General features: G+C 42.0%; 1 protein-coding gene across 1 annotated transcript in view; it reads left to right on the plus strand.

The window, feature by feature from the left end:
* Nucleotides 1-13,755, plus strand: part of DNAH6 (dynein axonemal heavy chain 6) — an 81,051-nt gene that overhangs the window by 55,846 nt on the left and 11,450 nt on the right. The window contains exons 72-74 of the mRNA XM_078854883.1: nucleotides 2,255-2,382; nucleotides 9,261-9,446; nucleotides 11,768-11,840. Coding sequence (XP_078711009.1) covers nucleotides 2,255-2,382; nucleotides 9,261-9,446; nucleotides 11,768-11,840 — 387 coding nt within the window. The remainder of the gene's footprint in view (nucleotides 1-2,254; nucleotides 2,383-9,260; nucleotides 9,447-11,767; nucleotides 11,841-13,755) is intronic.

Here is a 13,755-nt window from a genome sequence, read left to right on the forward strand (position 1 = left end):
TGTGAGTTTTATAGTACCGAAATACAATTGTTTTTTTCGATGCTGCACAGCTTTGAAGATACTGTACGTCGTGAGGGTATTATTTAAAATATATATATAGGTGTTAATGTAAATAATATATATCCGTGTGCTTGATATATCTATTTTTAACAGAGTAGACAGCACTTTAATGCAAATTATTTCTTATGCAACCGAAATATGATGGGGGCTTCAATCTGAATTAACACCTGCATTTTTAAGTATGGACACTAATAGCTCCGTGCCAGTCCAAATTGCAGGAGAAGCACAAGCGAAAGTGACCTCTTTTTATGCATAGATTGATTGAGGTTGAAGTAAAAGTAATTGTTTTTTGAGTGGGAATACAGGCAATAGGAATAAATGAGGCAATAGAGGTGATTACATATATTTGCCATGGATACATTCTTATTTTTTCGTGCTTGACCAACGCTCAGCAATGATACATATTTTATAGTGAAATATTACCATAGTGCCATGCCTGATGGATTTCTCACAATATGCATCGTAAATTGCCGTCCCTCAAAAAAGTATACATGCCATCAATGATCAATGTGGAGGATGAGATTTTTCAAACCCCCAGAGATATAACAGGAGCCAGTCTTGCATGCAACAGGGCAGTCTCGGAATGAATAATGGTAGGCAACCATCAATAGGTCAAAGTTCTTGCCCTCCATTGTTGAAGAATAAGTAATGATACCTTTATACATAGCATGTCAAAAGAGGCTCATTACCTTGTATGGATTCTTGTCTTACCAGGTTGATTATCCTGCCCTATCGCATTCAAGACATACCGCGTGACAATGTTAAATGTAATAATCATTCGTGTCATGCTGGGGTACTGCGATTTGATATTACACAGTCTTAACTGGTGTAAGGTTATAGTTGCCCTTAAATATCATTGTACCTTGCAGTTTTTTACATACATATGTATGTTTAAGGTACTTAGTCCAGACCTATCAACACCTTTTAATGAAGTACTATTACTGCTTCCACTATTAAGTTATGACATTACCTTGGAAGCACATCTTTCCAATGTTGTGAATTGGAATTTGAATTTCAAATGAAATAGGTCGCCTGGTCACTTTTATTCAGGCATGCTGAAAGCCTTGTAATATAAATGTTATCTACGTGCCTTGGTATCATCAGCTGTTCTTCAGATATATTTCTTTAACATTTTTATACTCATGAAACTTTAATACCATACTTACATAAGGTCGAATATCCTCAGCTTCTCCAAATGTTTGAATGAGTTTGTAACTTTTGTTTAAATGATTAAGAAGAGAATCAGAGGGAAAAAAAATGTTACATGTGATTTCATGAAACTATTTTTGTGGAATAAATGATTTGTTATTGTGCCAGTACATTTGAATAAAATACTGACTTACAGTGGTGTGCCACATGAGAGATGCATTGATATATTTGTTTGCAAGGGTGATAACAGTAGCATGAAGATGCTTTCAATGTTTCTGTTTTAATTTCACGCGGAATTATTGTTACAGGAATCAGGTCTATAGCTGGCAAACCTTGCAAAATGGCAATCCTTCTAAAAATCAATTACCTAAAAATCAATTTTTCAGCATTGAATCCTAAGGTCATTCAAAAAAACTTCCATTTTGAGTTACTTAAATTAAATTAGATGACCTTTATGATAGATTAAAGATTTATATATATATTTAAAACAATTCTTGGATTTATCTTTTACTGATGTTGAGCCATGCCATTATTTCCAACCCCTTTTATTTTCCCTATATATTTTATATACGTGAGTTGTTTGAACAGTATATTCGGGAACTAATGTAAATAACACGACACATGCATCCCATGAGTGTTGCACACACGCATCTTCTCGAAATAATGTCTCCTCATATATGCACGTGTTCTATCGGTGGATCAATTTGTATGTTTCATTCCCACAACTGAATGTTGTACCGTTATACTAATGTCTTCCAAAAACTGAAACTCAAACTGAAACCAGCGTTGAAAGTGTGAAAGTGCCCTTTAAAGGGTAGTGGTCACAGATTTAACAGCACAGAAATTACTTTTAGGGAATACATTACTTCAGCTGCTGGACAGACAATACATATAATTGTTTTGAGAAGTAACATATGCTTGATATTTCTAACACATCAGCATCTAACATATCCCCTTGCTTTTGAGGATCACTCTTATGTACCTTTTGTAATTATCCATATGAGCCAGATGTTGTCATTTCTGTCACTGGATTTTGTTAAAACAGAGATATTGGACATGGACTGTGCAATGGAAAGTCTATTTACCCGGGATGAGAAGGGTCGGATCAACTCCCTGACGACGGTGCTGGGGCAGGAGGTGGATCGATTCAACACCTTACTTCAAGTCATCCAGGTACGCATCTGTACATCCTTCCCTCCTTGTGCAAAAACTTTTTGCATGTACTTTCCAAAGAAACATGAAAATAGTTATTTATGTAGCATGCTCTAGGGAACTCTTCTTCATTGAGTAATGTTTGTAAACTTGAGTTAGGAAAAAACATGGATTTTAGGTATCCATCTATCATGTAAAAAAGCGTTATCTAGAATGTTTACGACATAATCTTTTGTATAAAATACTAGCGGAAGTACCCGGCTTTGCCCGGGTGAAAAATATATTTCTTAAAAACCTTACATATATATACACAGATACTAAGGTATTGTCAAAGCCCGGTGGGCTGTTTGTACATTTCTCCACCAACAAATATATAAGAGGCTTTCACAAGTCCAAAAAGTTGTAGAAAGTGTAGGGTAAATAGTTGATGTCAAAATGTTTCCGAAAATTGTGGTCTCCCCCCCCCCCCCTCAAAAAATATCTTTACCCCTCGTAGGTATATATACTAACAACACCTTACATACAACAGAGGAAGTGGTATCTATTGACTCTGTAGTAGTATCTACTGACTGTACCGTAGTATCTACTGAGCCAGTAGTAGCTACTGACTGTGTAGTAGTATTTAGTGACTGTAATAACTACTGACCATAGTAGTATTTACTGGGCCTACAGTAGTATCTACCGACTATATACTCGTAACGACTAACTGTATAGTATCTGCTGACTCTATAGTAGTATCCACTGACTATAGTAGTAACTACAAAATCTATAGCAGTATCTACTCACTCTATAATAGTATCTACTGACTCTAGTAGCTACTCACCGTGGTAGTATGTACTGACTGTATAGTAGTATATACTGACTGTAGCAGTATTGACTGACTGTAGTGGTATATACTGACTGTTTTAGTATTTACTATAGTGGTATCTACCAACTCGATAGCAGTATCTACTATCACTACAGCAGTGTATACCGACTGAGGTTGTACCTGCTATCACTACAGCAGTGCATACTGCTGTGTTGGTACCTGCTATGATTACAGCAGTGCATACTGCTGTGGTGGTATCTGCTATGATGAGAGGAGTACATATTGTGGTGGTACCTGGTATGATAACAGCAGTGCATATTGACTGTATTCATCATTCACCCTCACCACTCACAACTCACCCTTACCACTCATCCTCACCACTCACCACTCCCACTCACTATTCACCATTCACCCTCACAACTCACCTATCACCAACCTCCCTCACCGATCTCCCTCACCACTCACCCTCACCACTTACCCTCACCACTCACCGATCACCACTCACCCTCACCACTCACTCTCACCACTAACCCTCACCACTAACCCTCACCACTCTCACTCACCACTCTCCCTCACCACTCACCACTCACTCTCACCATTCACCCTCACCATTCAGCCTCACCACTCACCCTCACCACTCACTGTCACAACCACCACTCACCCTCACCACTCAATTTCACCCTCACTACTCACCATTCATCCTCACCAATTACCACTGACCAATCACCACTCACCACTCTCCACTAACCCTCACCACTCAACCTCACCACTCACCCTCAAAACTAACCACTCTCTCACCACTCACCCTCACAACTCAGCACTCACCCTAACCACTCACCCTCACCACTCACCCTCACCACTCACCCCTCACCGCTCACCACTCACCCATCACCACTCACAACCGCCACTCACCCTCACCACTCATCCTCACCACTCACCCTCACAACAACCACTCACCCTCACCACTCACCCTGACCACTCACCACTCATCCTCACCAATCACACCCTCACCAATCACCACTCACCCGCACTGCTCACCCTCACCACTCACGCTCACCCTCACCACTCACTCCTCACTAATCACCACTCATAACCGCCACTCACCCTCACCACTCACCCTCAACACTCACCCTCACCACTCACCGTCACCACTCACCCTCACTACTCACCACTCATCCTCACCAATCACACCCTCACCACTCACCCTCACCACTCACCCTCACCACTCACTCTCACCACTCACCCTCACAACAACCACTCACCCTCACCGCTCAGCACTCACCCTCACTACTCACCCTCACCACTCACCACTAATCCTCACCAATCACACCCTCACCAATCACCACTCACCCTCACCACTTGCCACTCACCCTCACCACTCACCCTCACCATTCACCCTCACCACTCTCCCTCACCACTCACCAGTCACGCTCACCCTCACTACTCACCACTCACCCTCAACACTCACCCTCACCTCTCACCACTCACCCTCACCACTCACCCTGACCACTCACCACTCATCCTCACCAATCACACCCTCAACAATCACCACTCACCCTCACCACTCACGCTCAACACTCACCCTCACCACTCATGCTCACCACTAACCCTCACCACTCACCCTCACCACTCACTAATCACCTCTCACAACCGTCACTCACCCTCACCACTCACTCTTACCACTCACCCTCATCACACACCCTGACCACTCACCCTCACAACAACCACTCACCCTCACTACTCATCCTCACCAATCGCACCCTCACCAATCACCACTCACCCTCACTGCTCACCCTCACCGCTCACCACTCAACCTCACCCTCACCACTCACCTCTCACTAATCACCACTCACAACTGCCACTCACCCTCCCCACTCACCCTCACCACTCACCCTCACCAATCACCACTCACCCTCACCACTCACCCTCACCATTCACCCTCACCACTCACCCTCACCATTCACCCTCACCACTTTCCCTCACCACTCTCCCTCACCACTCACCCTCACCACTCACCAGTCACGCTCACCACTCACCCTCACTACTCACCACTCACCCTCAACACTCACCCTCACCGCTCAGCACTCACCCTCAACACTCACCCTCACCGCTCACCACTCACCCTGACCACTCACCACTCATCCTCACCAATCACATCCTCACCAATCACCATTCACCCTCACTGCTCACCCTCACCGCTCACCCTCACCACTCACGCTCACCCTCACCACTCACCCCTCACTAATCACCACTCACAACCGCCACTCACCACTAACCCTCACCACTCACCCTCACCACTCACTAATCACCTCTCACAACCGTCACTCACCCTCACCACTCACTCTTACCACTCACCCTCACCACGCACCCTCACAACAACCACTCACCCTCACTGCTCACCCTCACCACTCATCCTCACCAATCACACCCTCACCAATCACCACTCACCCTCACTGCTCACCACTCAACCTCACCACTCACGCTCACCCTCACCACTCACCCCTCACTAATCACCACTAACAACCGCCACTCACCCTCCCCACTCACCCTCACCACTCACCCTCACCAATCACCACTCACCCTCACCACTCACTACTCATCCTCACCACTCTCCCTCACCACTCTCCCTCACCACTCTCCCTCACCAGTCACGCTCACCACTCACCACTCACGCTCACCACTCACCCTCACTACTCACCCTAACCACTCACCACTCACCCTCAACACTCACCCTCACCGCTCACCACTCACCCTCACCACTCACCCTGACCACTCACCACTCATCCTCACCAATCACACCCTCACCAATCACCACTCACCCTCACTGCTCACCCTCACTGCTCACCCTCACCACTCACCCTAACCACTCACGCTGACCCTCACCACTCACCCCTCACTAATCACCACTCACAACCGCCAATCACCCTCACCACTCACCACTCACCCTCACCACTCACCCTCACTACTCACCACTCATCCTCACCAATCACACCCTCAACAATCACCACTCACCCTCACCACTCACGCTCAACACTCACCCTCACCACTCATGCTCACCACTAACCCTCACCACTCACCCCTCACTAATCACCACTAACAACCGCCACTCACCCTCACCCTGACCAATCACCACTCACCCTCACCACTCAACCTCACCACCACCACTCTCCCCCTCACCACTCTCCCCCTCACCACTCTCCCCCTCACCACTCTCCCCCTCACCACTCTCCCCCTCACCACTCTCCCCCTCACCATTCTCCCCCTCACCATTCTCCCCCTCACCACTCTCCCCCTCACCACTCTCCCCCTCACCACTCTCCACCTCACCACTCTCCCCCTCACCACTCTCCCCCTCACCACTCTCCCCCTCACCGCTCTCCCCCTCACCACTCTCTCCCTCACCACATGTTAAGGGCGATCCTAAAGGAATCTACAACCTTCGATGATTCCTTTGCGCGATTCAAAGAATCGATTCCTGGCGCATAGGAGGTTTCCATTTTTAATTACAGAGTTTTATTTTCATTCGTATGTTATGTTTTAAAGTTTTCAGGAGTTTTTAATTATATTTTAGCCCCGGTCAACGCCGGATATTTCCCATTCGTAGCAGTTTATATAAACTCTATAACCAACTTATATTAAACGGAAATAATATTCATATTCTTAGGTTTTTTCGCTAAAGTCACGTAGGTAAAACATCAAAATTAATGAAAATAAAATAAAATAAAACAAAAATCACGACGTTTCGGAGGCAACACAAGTCTCCGTCATCAGGTGGGACCGTCACAGCCGAATTAGCTGCATCAAGTGATAATAAGGCGATTCTAAATTAATCTACAACCGTCGATTCTTTTTCGCGATTCAGAGAATCGATCCTTGGCGCGGTCGGGTTTAGAATTTTAATTACACAGTTGTATTTTCATTGGTATGTTATGTTTTAAAGTTTTCAGAAGATTTTAAATGTATTTTTCCCCCGGGCAACGCTGGGTATATCGAGTTTATACCACAAAGTCGTCGCCTGACAGAGTTGCGTGTCGAGGCCTAGTACCGTGCAGAGCCTCCGGCCTCGCCTAGATTGCCCACCCGACTGAGGCTGGGTGCTGGGGCCGTTAACCCCCCCCCCCCCGCGCTACAATAATACTGTCTAATCGCTATAATTTTATTATCTACCGACCCTATAATAGTAATTGCACACATTGGGGTGGAAGGGGAGTGAAGAGGACGTGAAACTTTGATGAATTTACCTCAGAGTCGCGTGTTAATGCGTGCGCATATTTTTAACGGGAATTAAAAATGGCGTCCACCCCGCAGCGAAGTTGTTGCTACCCGTTGCCAGGGGCAACCGCCGTGGTCCGCGCCGGTTGGCGATATTAAATAAATAAATAAAGTTTAAAATAACTAAATAAAGAGCAATCGCACTAAATCGATAATCGGGCCGATTTAAAGTTTAGATAATATAATTAAAAACTCCTGAAACAAATAATAATTCCTGCAGTCACGAAAGTTCTAAAATTAAGATTAAAGTTTAGAGACGAAAAATCGGAAATGCCTAAGTTTACCGCGGGCCGGGGGCGTGCCCACCTGCAAAATTTAATCTCGGCGAACCCCACGGTCCGAGAGCTACAGACAGATAGACAGACAGACAGACAAAAAATGAATTATATAGGTTAGATGTAACATTCCAATTTGTTCTGATATATTATGATTCAAATAAATCTTCATCATGATTCCTTATGTTACTTTGCAAGAGATGTAAGTTGAACGACATATCATACATTATTTGTAGTGCGTGTTATACTATATTCAGCACCCCAACAAAAAAGTTGGTGAAACTCTCTATCATGTGTAATATTATACATTACCCCCACCCATTCATATACTTTTTAAACTATAACTTACGTCCATTATGAAAAGCTTGAGAATAAAACTGGAGGATTGCCTCGCGAGTCATGTGGGGAGATGAAAACAAGCGAAAGAGAAGAGAGGGGATGTATGGAGAGAGGAGGAGAAAGTCATTGGTTCCCTACAATTACCACCCCAGTCACTTCATATCTCATCTGTCACCCTGCTCTCTTCCCGACAGGGCAGCTGGGAAATCAATGTTGACAGAGATTAAAGCAGGAGAAATAACGTCTCTTTTCTAGCATCCTAAAGAGCAGTGGTGTTGCCTCACCTGCGCTTACATGCAGGGTGCTGTTTATTTGTTGATTGCTTCTGTCAACAGCATCTGGCCTGGATTTATTTTGGTTATTGTTGGCAGTTTATCCTTCTGCCACAATTTCATAGAGTAAAAAAAAAACCTTGTATGCAGTGTCAAGTAACTTGTCATGTGTTTTACCCTTTTATTTTATGTACGCATTTTAGTTATTTTAAAGCAAAGTGTTTTGCTTGACTTTACCCATTATTATGCAGCAAAAATGGATGAATTGAGGTGACTGCATCACCTAAGCACTTTGTTTTATTCAGCATAATAATGTAATGTAAGGATAGACAATGTATGTATGTCGAACTTTTGCACCGTACGTAGCCAACCGTGCTCATCGGAGGTACGGGGGAAGGACAACAAACTAAATACACAACGCTATTCTAAAGAAAAAAACTATTTTAAAGAAAATTAACAACAAGTAGACATCCAGAACATAGAAAAGGAGCATCGTGATCGGGTTAAATCTACTTCTAAAGAAAAAAAAAATATCCCAGGAAGGACCTCATTGTAAATGTTAGATTATATGCTGTTCTGTCGCACAAAACACAGAATTGATAATCAACTATAGCAGCTACCATCGATAAGGTGATGATCGTGATATTTTCTGATGCTGGTATTTTAATGATTTGTGTATGCTGTTTGAAGGATTGTTTGTAGGAGATTGATTGTAAGATAATGTAATAGAAGATAGCTATGACAAAATTCCCTGCCAATAAATTCTGCCATTTTTCCATGAAAAGGTTTCCTTGTGTAAGGGTGTTATAATGAACTAATTAGGGAATATTGTTGTGTTTTCATCTAATTAAATAAATCATTCACATTTCGGAAAACACACTTAGCTTCACGTGAGCGCTAACAGTGATTTTGTTGTGCATGTGCCTTCTGCAGAATTCCCTGCACACCCTTAAGAAAGCAATAGCCGGCTTTGTGGTGATGTCGGAGGAGATGGAGAAGATTTACAACAGTTTCCTCAATAGCCAAGTGCCAGTGCTGTGGAGTGACAATGCATACCCATCCCTCAAGCCATTGGGTGGTTGGGTGAAGGACCTGGCTTTGCGAACCATATTTATTGATGTAAGGCTGACACTTTACAATTATGTTTTGTTTTTTGCAAATTCTGAAGTGTTTTTAATGAAATTAAGATTTTTGTAAACGATATTACATGTTTTATGAATTTCCCAATCATAGAGACTGTTCTGAGGTTGGGTGTTCTGTATTATACATGAACAAGTTTCATGTGTTGAATTTTAATGAAAACTGTTTTTGTTTGTGAATTATTCAAAATGCGTGAGCTTCATCAATGATGCGAGTCAGTGCAATGCAATGTGAACAGTGGTCCTGTTGTTGAAAACCAGTTTCAATTTCAGACTTGTAATGCACCTTGTATTCCTCCTCCCAAGGGAAGATTCTATTAAAATTCAGTATCAGGTGCTGTGTCTGGCCTCTTTAGGGGAAAGCAGCTGCTAAATTCTGAAACGAGCCCTACCTAACCATGTTTTTACAAAAAAAAACTGCAGTGTTGCAATAATTAAGCTTCAGATAAATATTGCTAGAATGTAATTTATATTTCGATACTCACTTATTTTTTTAAAAATTGAGTTATACAATAACTGATATAATTTCTTGTTAAAAAGAATTTTAAAAAATGTCTTCATATGAATATCCTGTAAAACATGTTTCAACATACCATATCATTGGTTCATTAATAGTTTCGCACTCAATCGTTGCCACATTGGCAAATGTTTACTGGATTTTAATTTGTGCCTTGGGTACACTTTTTGTTTGCTGTCAATATGTTCAAAAGTCCTTGAGATATAAATTATTCAGAGGATCATTGAAATCTAATTTATTCTTCATAAATTACAAATGAACAGACTAGAGTTATTGCTGGATTAACTAAAAAGTCTTGAATATATCATTTTTCACAGCGCTATGAGATTAATGGTGATATACTGTAGTTGGTTATTACGTCGCAGAATTGCAGGAGATGGTAGTACTTTGGGGATGCCTTCATCCAGCAATGGATTCACCATGCCTGATAATGACACGATAGTTGGTATTGGAGCTTTTATGATATTGCCATGCTACTTACAATACAAATTGCATTCATATAGCATTTAGATGTGGCCACATCTCAAGATGCTGTACAGATGTAGTAAGAATATTCATTCTAAAGGCAGCCAGGCGGGAAGGTCTTGAGCTTGGACTTGAAGAGGGGCATGGGTGTCGACAGCATGGAGGGTTGAGAGAATGGAGCTCCAGACATGGGGCTAGCAGAGGAGAATGAGTGACATCCCACTGAGTGAAGTTTGACTGGGGGCTTTGAAACATATAATTGGTTGTCTGAATGAAGTATGGGATAGGGGTAGAGTGAGATGAGAGGAAAGAAATAAGCAGTTGTGAGTTCATGGAGGATGTTGAGGATGGAAAGAGAATTCTTGAAATTGATCTGGGAATGGATTGTGGGTCACTGGGTGCATAGGAGTACTTGGGTGATGTGGTCTTTATATGGGTGTGGGACTTGGGGAGGCTGCAGAGGAGAGAGTTGCAATTGTCCAATCGGGATGTTATGAAGGTGTGTATGGGGTCTCATTGGCACCTGGGGTAAGGAAATATCAGATTTGGCCCAGATGGATGTATGAGTTCCTGCAGAGATGTGTGGGAAGAGAACAGGAGCTCAGGATCAATTCCAGCCCCAACGTTTTGCAGATTATTTGCCTGTTCAGGAGGTGCGTGCTCAAACTGGAGACATATACAAGAGTCATCCTTTTGCCGATTAGGAGTACTTCTGTTTTGGCATCATTTAGTTGGAGCTCCTTAGCACCATCTCAAGAGGAAACCATATCAAAGTTGGATGTCAGAGTGGATGGCAAGGCCATCTTTTGAAGCATTACTATATTACTTGGTGGAATCAAAATTGCTGCTGATTTTTACATACAAAATGTTTATTGCCATTTTTCTAAAGTTATTGAAATTTATATTTGCAAAGAGTGTTGTGTTCACTTCTTATGTGTTTACAATGTTAAGATCAAATCCTTGCTATTTTCAATGGGATAGTAACATTTCCATGGAAAGAGAGACACTAAGGTTTGTCAGAGGGAGTCATTTACAATCACTAACTGCCTTTTTCTCTGGAGTCCATCCAGACCAGTATCTCTAAGACATATCGTAAGGCAGTGGATGGAGGTTAGCAGGAGTCATTGTTTGATAAGGTATTTTTTTACTGCTCACTTACCATTCATCCAAAACTCAAATGGATTTCGGAAAGGTGGTTGATGGCTATCAGCTTTGGAAATGTGCAATGTGGTAGAATGTTAATTCACTGCAAAATACTTTTTTTCCATTTTTTTCCAGTTTATCCATTTTGTTTGACTATGTTTACCTTATTCTCCTAGGCCTGGATAAAGACCGGGCCACCCAAGTGTTTTTGGATATCTGGATTTTTCTTCCCACAAGGATTTTTGACAGGTATCGGAAAATAATATGTTTCACTTCGAAAACATTTTCATTATGATACCATATACTTAGAGGTTAAAAACTATTTCACATTCACTGCACATATTTCTCTCACCACATAATTACCATACAATACAGTAGTTTCAATAAAGTACTGCAAAAAATGTATACTTTTGCTTCGGAAATTGTATGAAAAATGTTATTTAATCAATAATTATTGTTAGGTCATGCACTTTATTCACATTAATGATTACAAAAAAGTAAAATTTTCCTCTGAAAATATACAGCTAAATATTACTAAAATAACAGTAGTTGTATTGGCATCAAGGCTACACATATTGCAGCCAAGCATTCCAAGACTTTTATCAATTGGCCATGTAAATTATGCATTTCTGCAGAGAGTTGCAATGCAAGGTGGTTTCACTATCATTTTGGTTTGACTGCTGTAAAATGGTGTCACATTGTGTCCACATGATGTCACCTTGCAGAGTCCACTAGACAAATAAGGACGATTGCATACATCGAATCACATTCATTCTGCTCCAATGTTGAGTATTCAGATCATGAAATAGCTCTTTCAGCGCTTGTGAAAAATATTTTTTTTTATTGTAAAATAAGTAAACATAATGAATTATCTGAGCGCTGTATCGCCACATAAATAACCTCTTGCTGTAACAGCTCCCTCGCTGGTTCAGCAGTTTCACTGCTGGATTATTTTTTCCGCCTGAGGATAACCGCTTGTATTGCGATCGAAACGTCGTGATATATATTTTTTTAATATTATTTTTCTACCTACGTGACTTTACCGAAAGAACCAAAGAGTAATTATAGCTCTTTTTTTTTCGATTTAAAGCTTTCGTGACTGCAGGGATTCATCTTCTTGGTTCTTTCGGTAAAGTCACGTAGAAGGGAAGTAATAAAATAATAAAAATAAAACATAATAAAACAATTCTCACGACGTTTCGGCTACAACGCAAGCAGCCGTCTTCAGGTGAAGAATGAGACACTGCCAAGCTAGGAGCTTGTATATAAGCTGAGTTGGAGGTGGAAGAAGAAGAGAGCCTTAACAAAAGAATGTGCATATCAAGAGGAATTTAGCATATTCATGGGAAATGCGTAGTAGGTGGGCGGGGGGGTTTTCAAAGTCATATTATGCCCATGCATTATGCAGGATCAGCAGCACCAAAGGGAGGGGGGGTAGCATTAACAAAGGGAGGGCATGTTAAAAGTATGTAGAAGCAATGAAACATGTGAATGGGATAACGGTGGCAGGAGATCCGCAGTGGAGCAAATAATGCATTCCCTGTGGAGAACACAAGATACACAGTTAATGCCAGTGAGTGGACTGCGGTCTGAAAGTCACCATAAACGTGAACAACAATCAGTTAAGATCCGAAGTGGTTTATTACGTCCTTCCAATGATTGCTGAGCCAGAATCCATCTTCTCGGTTGAAATTGTCTCTGTGTTTGTATATGTGGATCTGAAATCTCTGCAACCCTCAAAAACGCTAAGATGCCAGCTAGCAACATCAGCAAAGATGAGCGTTTTGAATTAGCTCAATTAAAAAAGATGGATGACATTGTCATCCTCTCAGCCGACAAAGGCAATGCCACTGTCATCATGGACAAAATAGAATACAATAACAAAATTCAAGAACTACTCAACGATGGCAGCTATACAAAAATAAAAAGAGACCCCACCAACAGCCTCGTCACCAAAACCAACAAAATCATTTATGTTTCAACCGCATTAATTGATCAGACCAAACAGTTCTCGTTGAAACCTTCTGCAGCCAGGCCACCAAGATTGTACGGCTTGCCAAAGATACATAAAGAAGATACACCTCTTCGTCCCATTTGTCTCTACTATAAACTCCCCCACTTACAAACTGGCTCGTTTTTTGTCTGAAATCCTACGGCCTTTCAC

This window comes from Lampetra fluviatilis, chromosome 3, assembly GCF_964198595.1.
Source record: "Lampetra fluviatilis chromosome 3, kcLamFluv1.1, whole genome shotgun sequence".
Taxonomy (NCBI): Eukaryota; Metazoa; Chordata; class Hyperoartia; order Petromyzontiformes; family Petromyzontidae; genus Lampetra; species Lampetra fluviatilis.